The 20495-nt window shown below is 45.3% G+C and overlaps 1 protein-coding gene across 12 annotated transcripts in view; it reads right to left on the bottom strand.

Annotated features, from left to right (window-relative positions):
* Positions 1 to 20495, bottom strand: part of TLN2 (talin 2) — a 408649-nt gene that overhangs the window by 7459 nt on the left and 380695 nt on the right. For all 12 annotated transcript variants that reach the window (XM_087859255.1, XM_087859253.1, XM_087859254.1 and 9 more), the window contains 3 exons: positions 12674 to 12779; positions 11711 to 11835; positions 401 to 526 (listed from right to left, as the gene is read on the bottom strand). In XM_087859255.1, coding sequence (XP_087715381.1) covers positions 401 to 526; positions 11711 to 11835; positions 12674 to 12779 — 357 coding nt within the window. The remainder of the gene's footprint in view (positions 1 to 400; positions 527 to 11710; positions 11836 to 12673; positions 12780 to 20495) is intronic.

Here is a 20495-nt window from a genome sequence, read left to right as displayed (position 1 = left end):
GAACGGATGGAGCCACTGGAGCTGGAAAACTGTATTACAAAGCCCCTGACTGCGGTGCTCCCATGGCCACCCAGTAGGAAGATATGACAGTTTACATCTTTAAATAGCTTCGTATACAGTGGGAATATCAATGTCTTATTCAGGACCCGATCGCTGCCTGGAACGGATGCTTTCCTTAACAAGAAGCAGATGATTGGTCCAGAAGCCAAACCCTTCACTCTGGATGTCAGGTTTAAGCCAACAGAGTTTTCAGTCAGATGGGGTAGATGGGCAATTCAGTGAGGGAAGGCCCAGCACTGGTGGCCTCGGGTTGGGCCACAGGCTTTCCCATCTTCTCCTCAGCCTTCAGAGGCTCTCACCGTGCGTATATTCCAGCACTTGGCTGGCGAGGTTCACCCACCTTTCCTTGGGCCACCAGCTCCCTCTGGGCTGCCGAGGCCGATTTGACCAGGGCACTCGTGGCAGCAGCAATGGATTTAGCAGCTTCCAAAATCTGTTCTTCAAAGTCCAGGGTCTCGTCTGCTTGCTAGAACAGAAGAAAATGACATCACATGCCATTCGCATCCACAAAGGGCGCTTTTTGCCAAACTACTTACTGCTTGGTCACCTGGCTCTTCATCCGTTTATCACTTTTTTGCTGACAAACCACACCCAGGTAGAAAGGCCTAAGCTGGCAAAATGCCTCTCCATTGGCTGCCTCCCGCTAGCTCCATTCTAAAAGGTACAAGCTGCTGGTGGGGGCATTCTACGTAAATTTCAAATCAAGAGATTCTAAGACAGACTATTTTTCTAGGCCAGAAGCTTCAAACAGACATAAATTCACTGTGAATAAAATATGCTCAAATGGTCCCACTGGCATCAATAACCAATATTTAAATAATCAATCATCAAAACCCAAAGAGTGGGCGGTGGTACACTCTTCCAGAGCTTAAGGCTCAAACATGGGTTGAAGAAAGGAAAGGTGGCTATTAGTTGTGAAAAGCCTTATTTTTCTTGTATTTGTAAAAAACGAAAGCAAACAAGCATGTACCCTTTCTGTGGCCGGGCAGGGAGAGTTACGTACCAACCACAGATCCCCAGAGGTGGGAAAGACACTCAGGCAACATGACACGGAGGTGGAGCTGCTCAGCCGCCTGGAGACCTGCGGCCCGGCGCCGCCTGGGGAAGGGCCCTGGCCAACCCCATGCAGGTGTTGTCAGGCCGTGAGGGCTCTGCTCCAAGTTCACCAGCCCCGTGCCCCATGCTGCCAGACATGCCGGGAAGCTGAAGAGAAGCGCTGCTAAGTGTGGCAAGTGTAAGGACCTTGGTCCCGGGCTGCCTGGGATGCAGCATCACTGTCTGGGGTGGTCAGACTCGATGCCCTCCAGGTCCCCTCAGCACTCAGCTTCTGCGAACCTACGTAGGGTTAAGCTCCCCTTTGGTTAGAGAGGGTTGAACACGGGGCTGGTATCTTTCAGGCATTGCAATGATGGTCAGGTGTATCAATCCTTTTCTCTATGTGTTAAGATATATATAAAATTTACCCTTTGAACCAATTTTAAGTGTATAATTCAGTGGCATTAAGTACACCCACAATGTTGTGCAAGAGCAGCTGCTATGTGCCAAGTGTCTTGTTAGGCATTTCCATGTATGTTACTTGTTTAATTCTCACCAAGCAAGAGAAAAACAAATCTTATACTGTATCGTCATTCTTATATTCACAGTGAGAAAACTGAGGCTCAAGGAGGTCGAGTGTTAGGACAAGGTCATGCGGCAGCATGAATTCAGACTCCAAACCAGATCTAAACCTCAATCTCTCTGACTCCATAATGATATGTTTTTACTAACCTGATCACCCCTGGGGCATCAGTGAGGATTAACTTTGTGTCAGAGTCTCAGAGTTGGCCACTAACGGTCCCATACAAAACATCGGGAAGGATGGATACATAGATACATTTTTTTTTCTAGTTCCTATTCATTATGGCTGCATCTTGAACTATGAGAGATGCCAAGCTCATTTTTACTTTTATAACTCTACTGTTATCAAAATAACATTTCAGTGCACATCTAGTAATCTGACAAATGATGCCAGCATTTTAGAAGTTCTTGGACAGAAGCCATATATTCTTTCTTATCTGACAAAGTCTTGCTCTGGGAGCATTCAGGACAGAAATGGATTCAGCTGCAGTGGATTCATTTAGGAGTAGTGGAGTTTATAGTACTGGGCTCTGATATCTATGATATATTCGGTGACCTTGAATTAAGAGCCTTTTTGGAAATTCATTCTACAAAAGAAACTCAAGTGTGTAACAGATTAAGGCACCAGGGAAATCATGTAACTTTTGAACCCAAAGGGAGTCCCTTCTACTGGGGCAGAGGAAAGAGAAGCCCATGGTGGCTTCTTAATGTGCCAGATCCTTGTCTCAAGGGGCCGCCAAGGGGGGGTGGAGTACACCATCAGATTTCTGATTTCTCAAATTTTAGGATCCACAAAAATGGAATTTCCTTAAAATTAAGTGCTCATTCTAAACATGGACAGATCTGATAGAATCATCTTGTTCCAACCAATTTTACAGGCCTCGCCCACGTCTTCTGCTGCCCTGAAGTTTTTTTGTTTTTTTTCTAGAACACATACTTGAAATAGATATTTAGTTTGGAAATATTTTTGACACCCACAGATTTTTCTTGCAATGGCAACTGGTATAAATGCCCGCTGATGAATTTTTGTTTTTCTTTCCCTAACATCTCTACACTTTAAAATGGACATGGCAGAAAGCCTCATCTCTGGGGGACATTTGCTCTGACTAAAAAGTACTACAGAGTTTCCCAAGAAAGGGTGCATAAAGCTGAATGGGTTGACTACAGGGGCGGAGGGCTAATGTGTAGACACTGCAGGCCAGGTTTATCACTAAGACTTAATGCCCACCTCTCTACTCCGCTGGAAGCAAACATCAGCACCGGGTGTCTCCTCCTGCCATACACAACTTCTAGCCTACAAGACGAGATTCTCCCCGAGCCAAGGGGACTCGGAAATGTCGAAGTGTCCCCGTCAGGGCTGCCTGTCAGCTTGGCTCCCACCAGCACACGCCATGGCATCTGGAGGAGGATGGTAAGAGCTACAAAGAGGAGAAGGGTGCATACTCCACCACGTTGCAGAGGAGGAGAGAAACGCAATGGGCTTGGTCTTCAAAGGACCTTCCTACAGAAAAAGACTGAAACAAAACTGCAGGATTTGTCAGCAGAATAAACCCCGCTGGAGCTGGGAGGTGGACAACAACGAGGACAGGAGTGTGGAGCTGCCGCAAGGAGACCCTGAAGAATCCGGAGACCCAGGGCACCGTGAACTGAAGGAAATGCTTTTGTTAAGTGGGCGATAAACCAACAGGCCTGGCTCAGAATCACCTGAGGATCTGATTAAAGCAGCACATTGTGTTTCAGCAGGTCTGCAGTGGGGGCTGGGAATCTTCATTTCTAATGGAGCCGGGACACTCCATGGGAAATGCTGGGCTGGGCGAAGGAAAACAGCCCCCAGTTCGCTGAGGCCTCCGAGCCTGTCCTCTCTTCCAGGGCACGGACTGTGTTTTGTTCAACTGATGTGGTCTCTTGAGCACACACTCAGGCTGTGTAGACTACATGATAAATGTTGGCTGAATGAATGTATCCATTCAAAAGGAGTCTCCCAAGTTCTAGAGTTCAGCCAGGGGACAATTTACATGGTCGGAGAAGGAGAAACGCATTGAGTAAGCATCCACATCAGGACTATCCATTCTGTGCTCCCTGGGGAGGAAGGCACACACGTCTGTGCACTGGCTCCTGCCCTGCTCTGCCTGCACCCCTCGACCTGCGTTCACAGCCTGTTGTGACGTTCACTCGTGTATACAGAGGTAAACGGTATTTCCAGCATTTTGCAAGGGGCTCTCTTAGCAAAACAGTGCCGGGGGGAAGCGTGCCAGATGTGCAAACAGAATCTGCTCTGCTTCCTCAATGTGTTAGCTACAGCCTCCGAGTGCTCAGTCTGTCTTCTCCTCCTCTGTTCGGTGCCCCTTTCCCTGTTCCCCTCCGCTGTAAGAAGGCCACTGGCCAGCTCACCACCAGCTCTCTGCAGCTGTCTTTCCTGGGCTGCCCACTAAGCTCCAGTGGAGGGCAGACTTAGCCTCACCTTGGTTTTCTGGTAGCTGTGAGAAAGGTCCAGGCACCCTTTTGCTGGTATTTTTCCTCTTGGGTGATCTCCTGCAGAGGTCCTCTTTTTTTTTTTTTTTTTTTTTTTTTTAAAGTTAGAGGTCTGCTGAGGTCCCTCTGGGGGAAAAGGCCACATTTTGGGATGGCTCCCTCGTTGCTGGTTTCCTGTGCCCTAGAGAGCATTTGAGGCCCCTGTCTTGCTCTGATCGGTCTAATGTCTCAGGAGCTTGAGTTCCGCTGGGGTCGGAGGAAGGACAGAGGGAAGGGAAAGGGAAGGTCTCTCCTTATTTTTATTTTGCCTTTTGGCCTTTTAGGGATTCTGAAGATAAAATCTTTGCAGTATTCACTCATTTTCTGAGACTGTCTTCTTTCCTACCTCTCTGATAGGGGTGCTAAAGGTGAATTATAAATATACGTAGAGCAATACTGACCCATAGTAAATGCTCAATAATTCCTCGCAATTAATTTCCTTATTATTTCTCTTGCTACATGTATTTCTGGTGGTTTTAAAAATTGTTTTTTAGACTTTGGGCTAAGCTTGTCTGTTTTCTCTCTCTGGACCATTTTCCATTCATAATTTGGAGAAAGGTTCTAACTGCCATTTCTGATGACAGCCTAAAATAATTATAAATAAAAACCATAAACCAAAGATGAATGAAGTGTCAAGTAACACACGCTGCAGACCGATACTGCTTCCAGCTTCTCCCTCAACACCCAGACAGCAGATGGGCTCCCTGGGCTCTAAGTCAGTGCCCCCTAACATGTGACTTTGAGCATTCGCTGCCTTCACCAGGTATCAATCGGGTTTGTGTTAGTAGCTTAAGGAGGAACCTCAACTCTCCTGGTCCTTTAGCTTAGACATGTTACAATTCGAAATTAAACCTTTCTTCATTAAGAAGGTGCTGGCTAAAATAAGCAAGCAGTACTTTCTCTCTTCCTCCTCTCGGTCTCCTCCGTGGAGAAGCCCTGCCTCCCTCCTGACGCGTCTTTGCCAAGCTCCTCCCTAACAGGTCCTGGGGCATATGCTGCACAGAGGAAGAATGTTTCTGTCCGTAGTCCTTTTACTTGGCCTTTTCTTTGTGAATTACCCCCTGCAGCCTCTTCCCCCAATGAACCTGAAGGTGAGGGAGCCAAGGGTACCCAGAGGAGATGGCCCAAAGGTCACTGCCCTGGTGTCTGCCTCCCTCCCTGAACACCTCCTTTAAGGGGCTGCCCTGCTAAGAGCTGACAAACACAACGGTCACTTTTCTCACAACTGGCGACCAAACCACATCACGACGGAGAGTGCCACTTTGCCAGTTAGGGATTGTGCTTTGTTCTGTGTTCCTGAAAGTCCTGCAGAATGCTCGCTACTCAAAAAGGCTGTATCACATCAGTCACTTAAAAAAACCCTTTGGATGTATTGTTTAAAAGTGTGGACATTCTGCATGCAATTTAAATGTCCTTGAGGGAAACAAGAAGGCCAACACCAAGAACTCCCACCACACCAGGGAAGCATTTTCTGGCCAGTTGGAAGCCTGAGTGGAATAGGCAGACATGCTTCTCCTTTTTTTGTAGTGAGTTTGGCTGCTCCCAGTCTGCTTCTGGTATTGAACTGAGAGGTGCCTTAGGGGGAGACCTCAGCCTGTACTCAAAGACTGTAAGTGTGTAAGGGCCAAGTCAGCTTTTCTTTGAGAGGCCTCACGGGTAGGCTGTCTTTATGACCACCACCCTTACTATAAGGAGAATTTATAAATGGGAAAATTCTTAGAATAACTAGACCTGCCAAGAGCCCAAACCTGGACAGCTGGCCTTATCCCCCCTGAAAACTACAGGAAAACAGTGAACCACGTGGATGACAGAACACAGTGCCAAATGGTTCTGCCTGCGACATGGGGAGAGACCACCCTTTGTATCCAGATAAAGAATGATACATGTTCATGCAGCATCCATTGGAAAAGGTCCGAGCTTGCACAATTAGTATCTTGGGAGTGGTTTTCCCATAGTAGCTACTGTTTTATTAGGGTTTTTTGTTTGTTTGGATGAAAAGTAATACCATTGAAATGGTGTTTTAATTGCTACTTCTGTTTGGCAGAAAAATTCTTCAAGATTATGCTTTCCTACTTAGGAAGCACGGGCAAAAAAGATAACGGAATGCTTCCAAATACCTGATCGGGTACGTTCACTGCTTCGTAAGCTCCTTTGATATGAATCCTCTACATGTCTGAGGAGGTCTGACAAGACCTCCTGTTCTACAGTGGCGGGGGTCAGTGGGGAACACGAGCTGGCTGAGCGCCCCACACGCCTTTGTTTTTCACACTCTTTACATCTCCTGGCCTGGAAGCAACTGGTGGCAGACGAGCTGAAAGCCACCCCCACCCCCACCCCCCCGCCGCCTTTAGCCATACAGAAAATGCTGTATCGATTCTGCTCCTGCCTGGACATCTGGTTGCCTTTTCTCATCCCCTCAGCTAAGCAGGACGGCATATTGGCCAAAAGCAAGGTTACTGGAAAGAAACCAGAGAATCACATCCGTTTTAACGAATGGGTTTCACCTAAGGCCCTTTTAAACTGTGTTTTTCTTTACTCATGACAACTGGCTGTCTCTTTTCCGTTACAATTTGCCATTTTGGTCACACAACTTGAACTGGCCTCAAAACCCCAGGCGCTGTTCTTTAGCTGCGGGAAGGTGGCATTGGTTTTGGCAGCACCTTGCAAGCCGTCTGAAAGAGCTCCTGCTGACACACACTTACTGATCTGTTCTCAGTGGAGACGGGTCCCAGGGACAGGCTCCACTTTATCGCTCTGGAAGCTGGGACTCCAACCTTCTATTTCCCTCCCCGGTGTCATCATTTTGCCACTGCTGCTGCTGTGACCTGTCACTATGTATTCACTGCAAGCAACTTGGAGACGGCTTTTAGACCTAACCAGGGCAGCTCTCCTGACCCATCTGTTTAAACCACTGGCTCACCAGCTGTGTGAGGCATTGCTTACATGCATATACATAGAAGTGCTCTTAAAAAGTGCTTCTTCTCTGCTCCAAAGGACTGAGCTACTGGCACAACAGTTCTCTTTCCAGAAAGCAGAGCTCACAGTCTTTTGTTGAGAAAGATCAGAATGAACTCACACATACTTTGCAGGCTCTTCTATGAGGAGGAGGTCAAAGCCAACCAAAGAAGGCTGCTGTGTGCCAGAAAAAATGTTTCATAATCCCAAACTTCCTGTTGCACCCAATTAGGCTATTGTCAGCTTACTCCAAATATTATCAACCTCTACTGACCAGTTAACCTATTACAGGAAATTCAACAGACAGAGTACAGTCTGCATTACATTATCTTTATTGGATACATGTAGTCTTAAGCCAAGTTTATATAGAGCCCAGTGACTCACCATCCCTACAGTTGGTATGGCTGATTCAGTTTGTATGCTGTGATGCTAAGGGTGGAAGGGAAAGTGATGGAGAGTTGATTTGTGCTTGAATTTTTGCAGAAAACTTGACTATGAAAACTGCTAATTTCTAAGTTGAGAATCAGGACAAAAGTGAACTAAGAGGCCATGTCTGGGTGTGTTTAGGGGTTTTAATCCTGACGTTTATCCCTTGTCACAAACACGGGCTAGAACCTTCCATTTCCTCTACTGAGCATATCCCTTAAGGATTCATTACTGCGCAAAGGTAAGCTGCACATTCTATCTCAAGCTCTTAGGAAGACATCCATGACTGATTTGTTTCTACAACAAACAAGAATCTAGCAATACGGACACACGCTACAAGGAAAAATGGAATATAACATCACGAAATGGAGCGAGCTCCCGGTTCTTCTAAATCTGCTTGTGATTTTAACATGTTCTTTCCTGTTGCCTTACAAGCTGTATTAGGAACCCCGGAGACAGGGCAAGACACTGTAGGAATATGTTTGATATATAGTTGGATTAAATAACAACCTAATATATCAAACATATCACACAGAGGCCTGCAGAAAAGGCATCCAGGTTTGACTGGGCTCGAGACTAGGCACGTGCGTGCTGCAGGAAGTCCACTACCCGTCTGCGGCACACAGGCTGGCTGGACGTGTGGGAACGCGCCACTAGCAACATCGTAGGCACATGCACCAGAGCTCACCGACCTTCCCCTTTTGCCTTCCTGCCATCTTCCCAAGCAAACAGTGGTGCCAACAGTGCAAGCTTGTTATTCACATCTGGGAGATTCCAGGCAAAAAGAGGTGCTTAAAATTTAAGGGCCTACGCTGGGAATATACCAGGAATCATCTTCATAAACCAGGGAGCACTCTACTTTTAAAACAGGCAACCTGACAACATGGTGAGCAAAATAATTTAAACAAAAAACCCCAAACCCCTTGCCCGTCCCCGGTACTATTCTTCAAAGCAGTGCACATGCTCGGTGGTTCCAAAGGAGAGTGTTACCCACTCTCTGCTGAGGGCTTGTGTGGTCATGGGTAGTTACAGGGATGTGACAGCAAATGCTCACTCACGGTATCCTGAGGGTTACTTCTTTAGTTCAGTTGTGGGAGGGCATGGAGAGAACCAGTTAACCACAAAAGACTGGTTGATTTTGGGGGCAGATTGGACTTGTTTTTTTTTTTAACTGGGAAAATAATTTCCTTTATAAAGGCAAGGAAGATATTTTATTTCATGCAGTTATTACCACAAAGCAGCTGGTACTCTGAGATAGGCACAAAAACCATCTTTTGGGTTGATGGTTTCTTTAAAATGGTTTTGGAGATAATATGACCCATGTGGCAGGAGCCTCTGGCCATTGGGTGGAGTAAGGCTTCAGATCACCTTCAGGCGCTCAAGAAGCACCAAGCACGCTTTGTTACATGAAGAGGGGAGCGCCCTAAAGTAGGCATCCCCGAGGACGGGACTCGAATCAACAGTTAACGTCCACTTCAACCTTAACCAAAGGATTCCTCGGCTTTGTGTGATGACCCACACTGTAAATACAAAGGCTGGATGATCCCAGGGCAGGGCAGGGAGCGCCCCCGGCCCACCTCAGCAGCCACCACTCATTTTTTAAGTGCTGTTATTTTTAAAACATTGTTTTATAATATTTGAAAACACAGGCTTTCCCTAATTCCACGGTCACCCTTGTACATCCCCACCTGTCTCCTTCCTATGCAAGTATTGTTCACAGAGTTGTAATCATAACGAGCACGTAATTCCGCAACCTGTGTGGTTTTCTTTCTTTTCTTTCTTTTTTTTACTTTACATTTACGCCATGAGCGTCTTCTTCATACTACACGGTCCTATTAACCATTCTTTTCAATAGCCGTGTACTTTTTCTTCAAGGAGACACTCAGGTCGTATCTTTTTCTTACTACAAACGTGGCTACAAGGAATAGCCTTCCCTGATACACAGAGCTTTCTTTCTCCCTGGATTTCCTCCTCAGCACAGATTCCCAGAAGTGGCATTAATAGCTCAAGGGGTACAGGTAAACCCAAAACCTCCCCTGGGGGGCTGCACCAGCCTCTGACACTGGCTAGACTCAAAGGGCTGGGATGAAGGGGCTGTGCCACCCAGAGCGCACATCCACTGCTCCCAGCTCCGTCAGGCTGGTGTTGTGCAAGGTATTGTGCCCTGGATGTTGCATGGATGGAGCAGGGATGGGAACGCGGGCTGCCTTGTGGACCTGTGGCAAGGGCCAGGTGAGTTCATCCCTGCAAAGCACCTGGAAGGGCTGCCTGGCCCCTGCTTGGTACTCAATCAACGCAAGCCTTTTGTTTTGTTTTCTTTTTGCTACGGCCATCAGCTCGTGGACCTACGGAATAATTTTTACTGCAGGCATTATCCCAGGACATAGTAGACAAAAGTCTCTGAAACATGGTTTTAGCAACAGTGATTACAGTTACTGCTTAAGTCAGGCACTGTGTTCTTGAATTATCTCATTTAATTGCTGTAACAGCAATCCTTGGGGGGTAGGGCCTCTAATTACTTTTATTTTCAGCTCAAGAACTCTAAGGGGAATAAATGGCTAGACAGAGGGCAACTAGGATTCAGAGACAGAGCTCCAAGGGATCCTGCAAAGGGACAAAGGGAGAGGGACTGAAACAGGAGCTCTCAGGACCTGGTGAAGTGCTCATGTTACAGGAGTACTGGGCTAATTCTCCAGAAGGGTGCCAACTGACATGACCTCAGCATTCGCAGAGGAGAGCTTTCCAGGAGAGGCTGCTTGTGCGAAATCAGATGAGGAAGAGGAAAAACCAATTACGCACAAAGCCTCGAAATCTTAGTCAATGGTGGCTTGCTTCTTAGCTGAAAGTAATTTTCCATGTGCAATTAACTTGATTTATAAAGCAGAAATAAAGACATAGACAGAAAATGGGAGTTGCCCCTATACACACACTCCGCTCTTTAGCTTGCTGAGAACAACTTGGACAATCTCAGACCACTTAAGACCCTCACCTTAGAGGCTAGTAGGAAAAACCCCGGTAAACCCCCAAATCAGAAGCCATAACTCTTAAATGACATCTTGATGAGAAATTTAAAGAATGGCTTCACCAAGTCTAGAGCAACCATTCGAGACTGGCTCGAAGAATTTCAGGGTTTTAAGAAGGTTCCCAAGCGTCATACACGTACTCCCTGCTCACGTCTAGTTTCCATACAGCATGAACCCAGGCTCTGATTTTGAGGGGTGTGGTGTATTCTAGAGCTCAGACTCCATCCTTTGGTCTTATAAAAAAGGTAGAATTTTAGGTATAGCAAATCTGAGGGATCCAACATTTTGAGGGCAGAAACCCGATTTTCCTTCCTCATATACTTGGGTCGCTGGGAGGGAGGTGAGGTTACAGGTACCTGTAGTGACTTGCTTGAATAAAGAGAAAGAGACCTCGTCTAGGCCCACCACCTCCTGACTGAAGATCGCATGGTGGTGGGTACAACGACAGGTAAGAGCTTAACAGGGTTGAGCTTTGCCCCTGGGCAGCACTGGTTCATCATCCTTCTATGTAATAACTGTCCTCTATACTGCCCAATCTTCAAATATTTCTTTAAATGGCTGTTTCTCTTAGTATCTACTTAGGATCTTAAGTTTGAAACATTTACCTAGATGACAAACAGATGGAGAAAACATACCAGCCCACAACAGCCTCCAGCATATACTGAGAAGGTCTTGTCACTGGATCCACTTTTGAGGTCCCCATTGTCCTCTCTATTGATTTTAAGTAAAGGAGAGACCCAGCATTGCTGTTTGCATTACACTATGGACACCAGACAATTGGAGGGTGACGATATCACATTCGGTGACAGGGATTTTCCATAATAAGCCTCCACCACCTGCTTTATATGGAATGGAACTCAACTCAGGTCGTAAATGCCCGGGTTCTTCCTCTGGGTACCCAAAGGTATTTTTCTGGGTGGTTAACCTGAAGGACCCACCCATATGGGTTTTTTTCCATATCCTGTGAAAAGGTGCTGGGCTGGTGGAGCAGGTTTGCAGCCTGCGAGTCTAACCACAGGGAGGGAGACAAGCCTCCTGTGGCACCCTGAGCTCTATTTCACAGCCATCCACAGGAAGACCCAGCGACATCAGACAAGCAGCCACACATGGACACTCACTTTTGGTTTTGCTCTTGGCTTCAGTTGCTCTAACTTCTTGGCAGCAGCCTCAATGGATGCTGCAGCCCCCAGTAATTCTGTTTCTGCAATGACGGTGGGGTCTTCTGGATCCACCCACTCTGTTCCTAAAATCAGTCCAAAGAGGGTCATTCTTGGTAGCTGTGATGGCAGGGCACTGGCTTCATTACAAACTGGATTGACATGCAGAGAAGCTCCGTAAGCCTCCAAGCTGCATGGTGCTGTGGGCTCTTTTCTCCAGCTTGCGTGCAGGGGAGCTCAGCTGGGTGCAGGGGAGCTCCTGTCTGCCCCTGCTTCTCTAAGTCAGTGATGGGCACAGCCCTACCGCAGAAGCGGCCAACGGTAGTTTCAAAAGTCAGGACCTCATGGTCCAAGGCCAGCTTGAGCCTCATTCTAACTTCTAACTTAAAGCTCACAAAAGCAAGTAACCATTTTCAAGAGACCTGAGACTCCGCTGACCACACAGACTTGTCATTCTCTTCCCTTGGGACTCATGGAGAACAGCCATTCACCTCAACTCAAATGAAGGGAAACTGAGTTTCTCTGGTGAGGTGACTCCTTCTAATGTTCCCGTGAAGGGGTGTGCAAACAATGAACCCAGACAGCATCGTTCCCTACACATGAAGTGTGTTATCTGAATGAGGATAAATATTCTGATGAATGAAAATGCAGATAAAAATAGATAGCGACACCCTTCAGAGAAATGAGCAGTTCCAGATGGACGATATCATTTAAGTATTACTGCAAAGACTGGAAAAAAGCCTTCCTTTGGCAGGATATTACTTTGAAAATATAACTCTATTCCCATTTGCTTAAAAAAAAAAAAAGTACTTCACTGTATTCCTTCTGATTGCATTTGCCAAGAAAGGGCCTGGGTTGGCTGCGCCGTGTCTCTGCTCAGTTCCCTGTACTAGTGTTGCCTCGACACGAGAGAATGCGGCCTACCTTTCATGGCTTCCGCAGCCTGGATGAGCTCGGTCACGGCTCCCGCAACGCGCTTGGAGAAAGCAGCCAGCTGGTGCTTGAGTTCTGGGCTTGGTTTCTGAAGAATCTATTGCATGAAGACAAACGCATAAGAAAGATGGCAGCCATTGCAACAGAAAGCACACTCTTACTGGTGGACACAGAGTTGCACATCCTGGTTTTAAGTTGCAACTCTGTCATCAAGTGACTTCGGATCTTGGGGGAAAACACTGAAGGCTCACTGGGGTTCAGTCTCCTCATGTGAGGAAAGAAAAGCTGGGAACCAGAAGTTTCTTTATGGTCCCTTCTGACACATTTCCCTATGATCATAAGTGAGAGGAAGTCCTTATTCATCCTTTGTTTGCACTTTCATTTGTACATAAAACATATGTACACAAAAATTACCTGCAGTGTAAGAATAATCTGAGTGAACATGAACGCCTGAGGTTACAAGTCAGCTGGTACTTGCGACAAAACAAATGTGGGGCCGGAAGAAATAGGTGACTCTGGTGGAGGCTTAGAGACAAAGTCCCCATGAGAGCAAAAACCAACTGATGGGAGGACTGTTCCTGAAGGAACACGCCATTTCCAGGTTTTTGACTGCAAGCTCTCCTGGGAGAGGTCCTGAGGATTTTCCTTCTTTCAAACTAGTTCAAAGTTTTTTTAAGCTTCTTCTTTGCCTTTTTTTTTTTTTTAATGGTGTTAAAAAAGATATTGGATATCCAACTCCCACACCAATTTATAGGATATCCTGGGAGGATTTCTTCTCGAATCACTCAAGAATGGAACTAAGAATTGGGATGAGACCTCCACCCCAAATTTATATTCTGACTGAAACCATCTTGCTCCTTCCTGATTTTGAAATTCTTCTTCCAACATTCTTTTTCGTATCTCTTTGCCAGGCTTCATAGTGGTAATCTTCAGATTTAGAAACGCCAAAACATTGAGGAGGAAAGCACAACTGCTGTCTCTCTCTGGACAATTTTGAAGCCTCTGTGCCAGGGACAAAGCCTGGGCGACAAACCTGTGACCACACCTGGCTTCACTTGCTGCTGGTTTATGACATCAGGCAGGTTACCAAACCCCTCAGAACCTGTTTTCTCATCTGTAAAACTGAGATGATGCCTATCCCTCAGGACCGACCTACAGATCAAATGGAAGGACACATGAGAAGCATCCTGCACGATGCCGGGAACACAACAGGCATTCACTACACGTTAATTCCCTTCTTGGTGTCCCATACCCTTTTTCACTAGGCCAGTTAGCATACTCTTTCTTAGGAGTCTGGAAAAGATGTCTTTTGGACCCCAGAGATAAAAGAGAATTCAAAGAAAAGATTGGTTAAAAAAAAAAGAAGAAAAAAAAAGATCTGGGGTTGGGGTAGTTAATGGGATTATACTTGGACCAGCCCCAGGCACACCAGTGCATAGACGACATTATGTTAAATGTTTGAGCTGATTCGTCAAAGATTTTTGAGCATCACTTTACACGCATCTATCCCCACCCTCCTTCCTCTTGCAATCTTTCACATTTATATTGGCTACTGTTCTATGAATTCAGCTGCTCTGCTCTTATTTTCTTACCCTTGAACTTGTACATAGCGCTATGCAGATATTAAGAACTCGGCGTAGGGGTGCCTGGCTGTCTCGGTTGGTGGAGCATGCAACTCTTGATCTCAGGGTTGTGGGTTCAAAGCCCCACATTGGGTGTAGAGATTACTTAAAGGTCACATCTTTAGGACAAAAAAAAGCACTCAGTACAAACCTGTGAATGAGTGAACAAATGAATGTGTGAGTAAAAACAGAACAACATACTATTGGGACAACTCCAAATATGATGGCTTCATATTAGGAGTGTTCCAAAACAACACTAGAACCATGGAGAGATGCAGGGAAGGGGTTAGGTGTCCTTTATTTTCTAATACAGCCTGGAGAGAGGGGTTTAGTTAAGTGCAGGTTCTAGGGCTAAACTATGAAATCCTGGGCTAGTTACTTACCTTCTCTCTAAGCCTCAGTTGAAGTAAATTGTCTATTAAACAGGCATAGTAACAGTCCTTTTGTTACAGAGTAGTGGAAAGACTGTATAAGTTAACATGTAATTTAATAATCTATAATCACATCAGGGCTGCTGATGGAATTGGACTGATGCAGAGCCCGGGCATCAGGAGTTTTGAAAGTCCCCCATGTGATTCTCATCTACAGTTGTGAACCTGTATATGAGTGTGAACCACGGCTCTAGACTCAAATGGTGGCACGTGGCACCACTTAATTGTAAAACACTTGTACTATTTTTTTTCTGAAACAATGCATGCTGTAAGGCCACCAAGTGAATAATGGTTACGGCTCAGGGTTTGAAAAGCTAAGTGGTCCATAGGCCTTGTTCACCTTTTCAACAAATGGTGATGGAACAATTGGGATAGCCATGTGTAAGAATATGAACTTTGTATCCATTCGGTTCACAAGTGAATAAATTTGTTTTTCTCTTGCTAATCAGTCTTACTACACAGGCAAGAACTCAGAAGGGTTGGAAGAAAATTATTTTTCCTCCCCTTATACTAGGATATACTGGTTTATGACATCAGGCAGGTTACCAAACCCCTCAGAACCTGTTTTCTCATCTGTAAAACTGAGATGATGCCTATCCCTCAGGACTGACCTACAGATCAAATGGAAGGACATTTGATCCTAAAAATAATTTGATAACCTGTGCAAACAGAAAACATTCAATTCATGTTCTATGTTTAGTTATTTGAGATACAAGATATATTTTGGTTTCCCTTTTTTATTTTTCCAAGTCCTATCTGCTCTTTTTTTTCCTCAACCCTCTGCAGCACTGTTCTCTAGTAACACACATTTGCCTCCCTCCCCAGACATTGTTATGAAAATGACACGGCAAAGGACACCCTAAGAGAAACTATTAAAAAAAAAAAAACAACCAAAACCTAGGGGCGCCTGGGTGGCGCAGTCAGTTAAGTGTCCGACTCTTGATTTCAGCTCAGGTCATGATCTCAGGGTCCTGGGATCAAGCCCCGTGTCAGGCAAGCCCCGTGTCAGGCTCCACACTGAGTGTGTAGCCTGCTTGAGATTCTCTCTCTCGCCCACTCCCCCACCCAGCTTGCACGCCCTCTTTCTCTCAAACAAAACAATTTGTATCTAGAAAATATAAAAAATTCTAAAAGTTCTATAATCAAACTCAATAAAAAATAGGCAAAAGATCTGCACAGATACCTTATCAAAAAAGACATACAGAAGGCAAAAAGGTGATAAAAAAAGATACTCAACACTGTAAATTAAAACCAGAGTGAGATACCATACACACCCACTGCAATGGCTAAAATTAAAAAGGAGGACCATTTCAAGTGTTGACAAGGGTGTGGAGCATTTGGGACTATAATATACTGCCGGAGGAAATGTAAAATAGTATAAGGACTTTAAAAAGTTTCTTAAAAACATAAAAAATGCATACTCTATTTTATAAATATTCCACATCTAGGTATTTATTCAAGAGAAATGAACACATACAGGCTCAAAGACTCATACAGAGAATGATCTAGGCAGCTTTATTTGCAATAATCAAAATCTGGAAACAACCTAAATGTCCACCACTAGGTGAAGAGATAAGTATGGCATATTCATCTGATGGAATATTACTTAGCAATAAAATGGGACAAATTACCGATACATCTAACAACAGGGATGGAACTGAAAATGTTGATGCTGAGGGACAGAAGCCAGACAAAAAGTGTACTATATATTCCATTTATATAAAAGTCTAGAAAACACAAATCTATAGTAGCAAAAAGAAATTCTGAGGAGTAATGCACACATTCGTAATTTTCGTGGTGGTGGTGCTTTCACAGATGTATTCAGAGATCAAAATTCAAACTGCACACTTTAAAGACCTGCTTATTGTATGTTAGTTATGCTTCATAAAAGCTGGAAAAAAGTTAGGGGTGTGGTGGGTAAATTTCAGTTACAGCACCAAAGTGGGGTGATTAAAGACTTCTGTCTCTAAGAGAAGAGCTGGAGGGGGGGACAGAGAGAACCACTTGTGCATATACTCGGGCTCTGAGGAAAGGACGAGCCCTGGGGTAAAGTATCCGATTCCGATAAGGCAGGAGGAAAGGAGTTCTATTTTTATTCTGCCATTAAGTCAACATGATTCCTAATAGCAGACAAGAGACAGAACCAGATTAGAGCTCTGCTAGTGCAAACGAGGGTAATTTCAAGCCTGTCAAAGATCTCACATTGTGGTGTGGCAGGAAGATTGAACTGTGATTGCTGCAGAGGCAATGTGGCTGCCTCCTGCCCTGCAAAATCCTCTAGGACAGACCAGCAAATGCAAACGCAGGAGGCTAATACTGCTCAAATGCACATGTCTAAAGCTTCAGAAAGCAGCGCCCCGGGCAGCAGGGACAGGGCTCTGCCTAGATTGGATCCCATTATTTGCTGATGGCCAGCTGGATTCTCCAAAGGAAAGAATTACCCAAGCAGGGGTTCTTGATTTGGTCTCTCAATTCCCAAAGGATCCAGCTGGGTATTGGGGTCTGGGGACCCTGTTAACAGTTGAAGGAACATTTTGTGTGCATGTGCTACTGTTTCTTTGATGATGGAAGTGGGAGGCAGGAAATGGACTTTCAGCTCCAAGGGGTCTAAGGATGCTAAAATGATGACAGTTATTTGTGCCTAGATAGAGAAAAGAGGAGGATGGGATTGATAAATGATACAAAATGATTGATGTATCTATTTTTTTTTAAATTAAGGATCTGAAACAAATAGGACAAAATGTTAACAAAGTTAGTTAATTACAGATGGTGGGCACATGGATATTGATATGGTTTTCTATATTTTTAAGCCGTTTCTAAATTAAAACTGATATATACAAATCAGCTAAAAAAAAGTTAAGAATCTTTGGTTCTAAGATATTTAAAATGAACAAAGTGAAAGCATCAAAATTTCCCCCCCATTTTTATGTGTCTAAATTTATGAAAAGCAGCTCACTAAAGAAGATCCCTGAACCTCCTTGTACCACCTGAAAGTGACCTCAATTTATTTCTGTAAAATTGCTGGACACCGTCTCTAATCCTTAATTTCTACCTTGTCTCTTTCTCCTTTTGTAAGAAGTGGACAACAATCGAGCCTTTCTTTAGCGCCCAGGAATCTTACTAGCTCTCTGATCAACTAAAACAAGAGGTCACCTTTACAAGAGATTCCAAGAGGACTATCCTAAGACACCCCATCACAGTTTTGATTTAGGTTGACTTTCTTTGCAGAACAGAGATGCTGTAGCTGTCCTATTACTCATGGTCCTCCCATGAAGATGAGAGAATGAAGATGCAAACAGGAGGGTGTGTGTGTGTGTGTGTCCATGTGAAAATCATTAGTTTTTTTTTAACTGCTTCTTTATTCATCACCCTTAAATAGTTCATCTTAGTATCTGAAGTGAACACGAGTTTCCCTGTTTGTGTGTCTCCGTTTTCCCTATTTCTTGCTGGGTTCTCCACCAGCGCTGGCCCCTGCAGTCTGGTAGCTCCTGGGCCTCTCACTGGTGTACAGTCTTCCTTACTCTTGGCTTCGTGTTAGCCCAGATTTCTTCCCAGTCTGCCTGGGAGGAAGATTAAGGGCTAACAACGTAAGACATGAACTTATTCTGAGCTGCAGGCCCAAGAAAACCACAAATGTCCACCGTGTGGGTGAAAGACTGCCATCACAGGGCTCCTGCCATTTTCAGTTATGAACTTGTATTTTTCCTATGGTTATGATAATCCCCGGGAAAAACTTGCTTTCTTGCTATATTTTTATCAGAAATGACCTCCAAAGAGTACGACTAGCTTTTTAAAGAGATAAAAATAAATATATGAACAAATAAATGTACGATGCTAATTCATTCGTATTTCCCTGGAAGTCAGAACCATTAGCACATGTCAAGAGGTAAACACATCCTTGCAAAAGATGAGACAAATCCTGCATGCTCTGTGAAATTTTCAATGCCATTCAGCTTTTCGTTCTATTCATGATTTCACTTTAGCACTAGCTACCTTCACACCACATGCCTGAAAACAGCTATGGGGAAACAGGACATTTCTCTTTCTACCAGGATTACGGGTCACAAGGAGGATGATTGTATAGAGAGATGAAAAGAAACTCAGATGGCAGGCTTTTAACAGACACATACACCATCCACATTTGCAATACCTAAGGCTTAAAAGTCCTGGTGTCTCTCCTAAATACAAGGAAGAATTCACAGCAGAAAACCAATCAGCTAACAGCAGCAACCACAAGGGAAGCACATCTGCTATAAGGCGCACCTGGCTCAGAAAAAGAAGGGAGTGGTTGCTCCCCATCTTGTCAACCTCTGGCCCCCCCAGTTAAACCTCCCCAATCACACATGATGTGGGGATTCCATGCAGTGAGTGTCCTTCTTTCTGTTTGAGAAAAACCTGATGATGATCCTTGGGGTGGATGCCTGACATAGTAATTAAGTGGCCATAAAGCTGGGGTCTCTGAATGTATGGACTGGGAATGGCTCCTACATCTTCCCTGATGTTCATGGAGGCGCTGGGTCCCTTGGCCTCTTCTTGGGCAAAGAGGCCAACCATCCATCCATCCTTCCTCTTCTCCCGGAGGCCCTGTCGTCTCCTGCCCACCCAAACAAGGTGGGCATGGAGAGGAGAGGTCAGGGGGAGAGGAAGCGCTTTGGTGGGTGTGGCTCCTGGTTCCCAGAGAGCGGCAAAGGGTCTCAAGTCGGCTTGAGGTCGGGGAGAGGACCCTGTGAGGGTTCCGCTTCTCTTTCTTGCTGGGGGAAACTTCTCGGGCACTGGCCCCTGACCCTCCTCATGGGGGCAGAACTCCTCTCCCAGATATAAGTCGTCTTGTTGCTGGAGACGGCTCAACGAGAGCCAAGGTGGAGAGTGTCAGCCTGAGGACTGTGTGTGCAGGGCCTCGACCGATAGGCGCTGGGTAAGTTAGCAAGACTGCACAGATCCAGGCGCAGGGGGCTGGAAGAAACACGGTGCACCCAAGAAACGGAGCTGGGCAAAAGGGGGAAAATGAGGACCCTTCACCTGAATGAAGAAGAAAATCCTAGTACCACTTCCCTTCCAACAAGCGAGTAAGGAGAAAGTGGGAGAGACTGAAAGCAAGACGGGAAATGGGCACCTTATGGAGGGATTTCAGTGAAGTGCGTGCAGCAAATGTGAGCGCAGCCACAGAGCCCGGGGCTCCCAACATTGATTTCTTACACTGTTTAAGACCTGAGGAAACTCAAGTCTGGATCAGACAGTGGTCACGTGCCTAGTTATGTGGAACGTGGGATGTGGACACAAACCTTCTAAACCTAAGCTTATCACTCTTGCTGCTGTAATTTCTAATTTTCAGATAGAACAAGGTGCCTGTGTGACTAAAACTACTTTCCCACCAAGAAAGAAAAAACAACAACGTTTGGAGGCCCTGCTGGCTTCGTTTTCCTGCTAAGCACGCTCACAGACTGAACACTTTTATCTGTGTTGTAACACAGAAAGCGGGGTTGGCTGGAGAGGCTCGTGCGTGAACGCTGACCGGACAAGATGTTCTTTTCCTGGCCCTCATGCAATACACTGCTTTCTGTTCGCAAGAGTTCAGGCTTGGGAACTCAATGTTAATAACCCCACACTGCCTCCTGTCACAGAAGATACACTTTCACATGGACCACACTTAACCTGGGTGAAGAACAAAAGTACTGCTCCCTTAAGAGACCTAAAATGCTTAACACCGGAAGGTAATTTAATTTTTTAAAAAATTTATTTAAATTCAACTTAGTTAACATA

This window comes from Ursus americanus, chromosome 36, assembly GCF_024610735.1.
Source record: "Ursus americanus isolate L20-20 chromosome 36, mUrsAme1.1.p, whole genome shotgun sequence".
Classification (NCBI taxonomy): domain Eukaryota; kingdom Metazoa; phylum Chordata; class Mammalia; order Carnivora; family Ursidae; genus Ursus; species Ursus americanus.
Note: the sequence above shows the minus strand (reverse complement) of the source record. Positions and strands in the feature narration are given on the sequence as shown.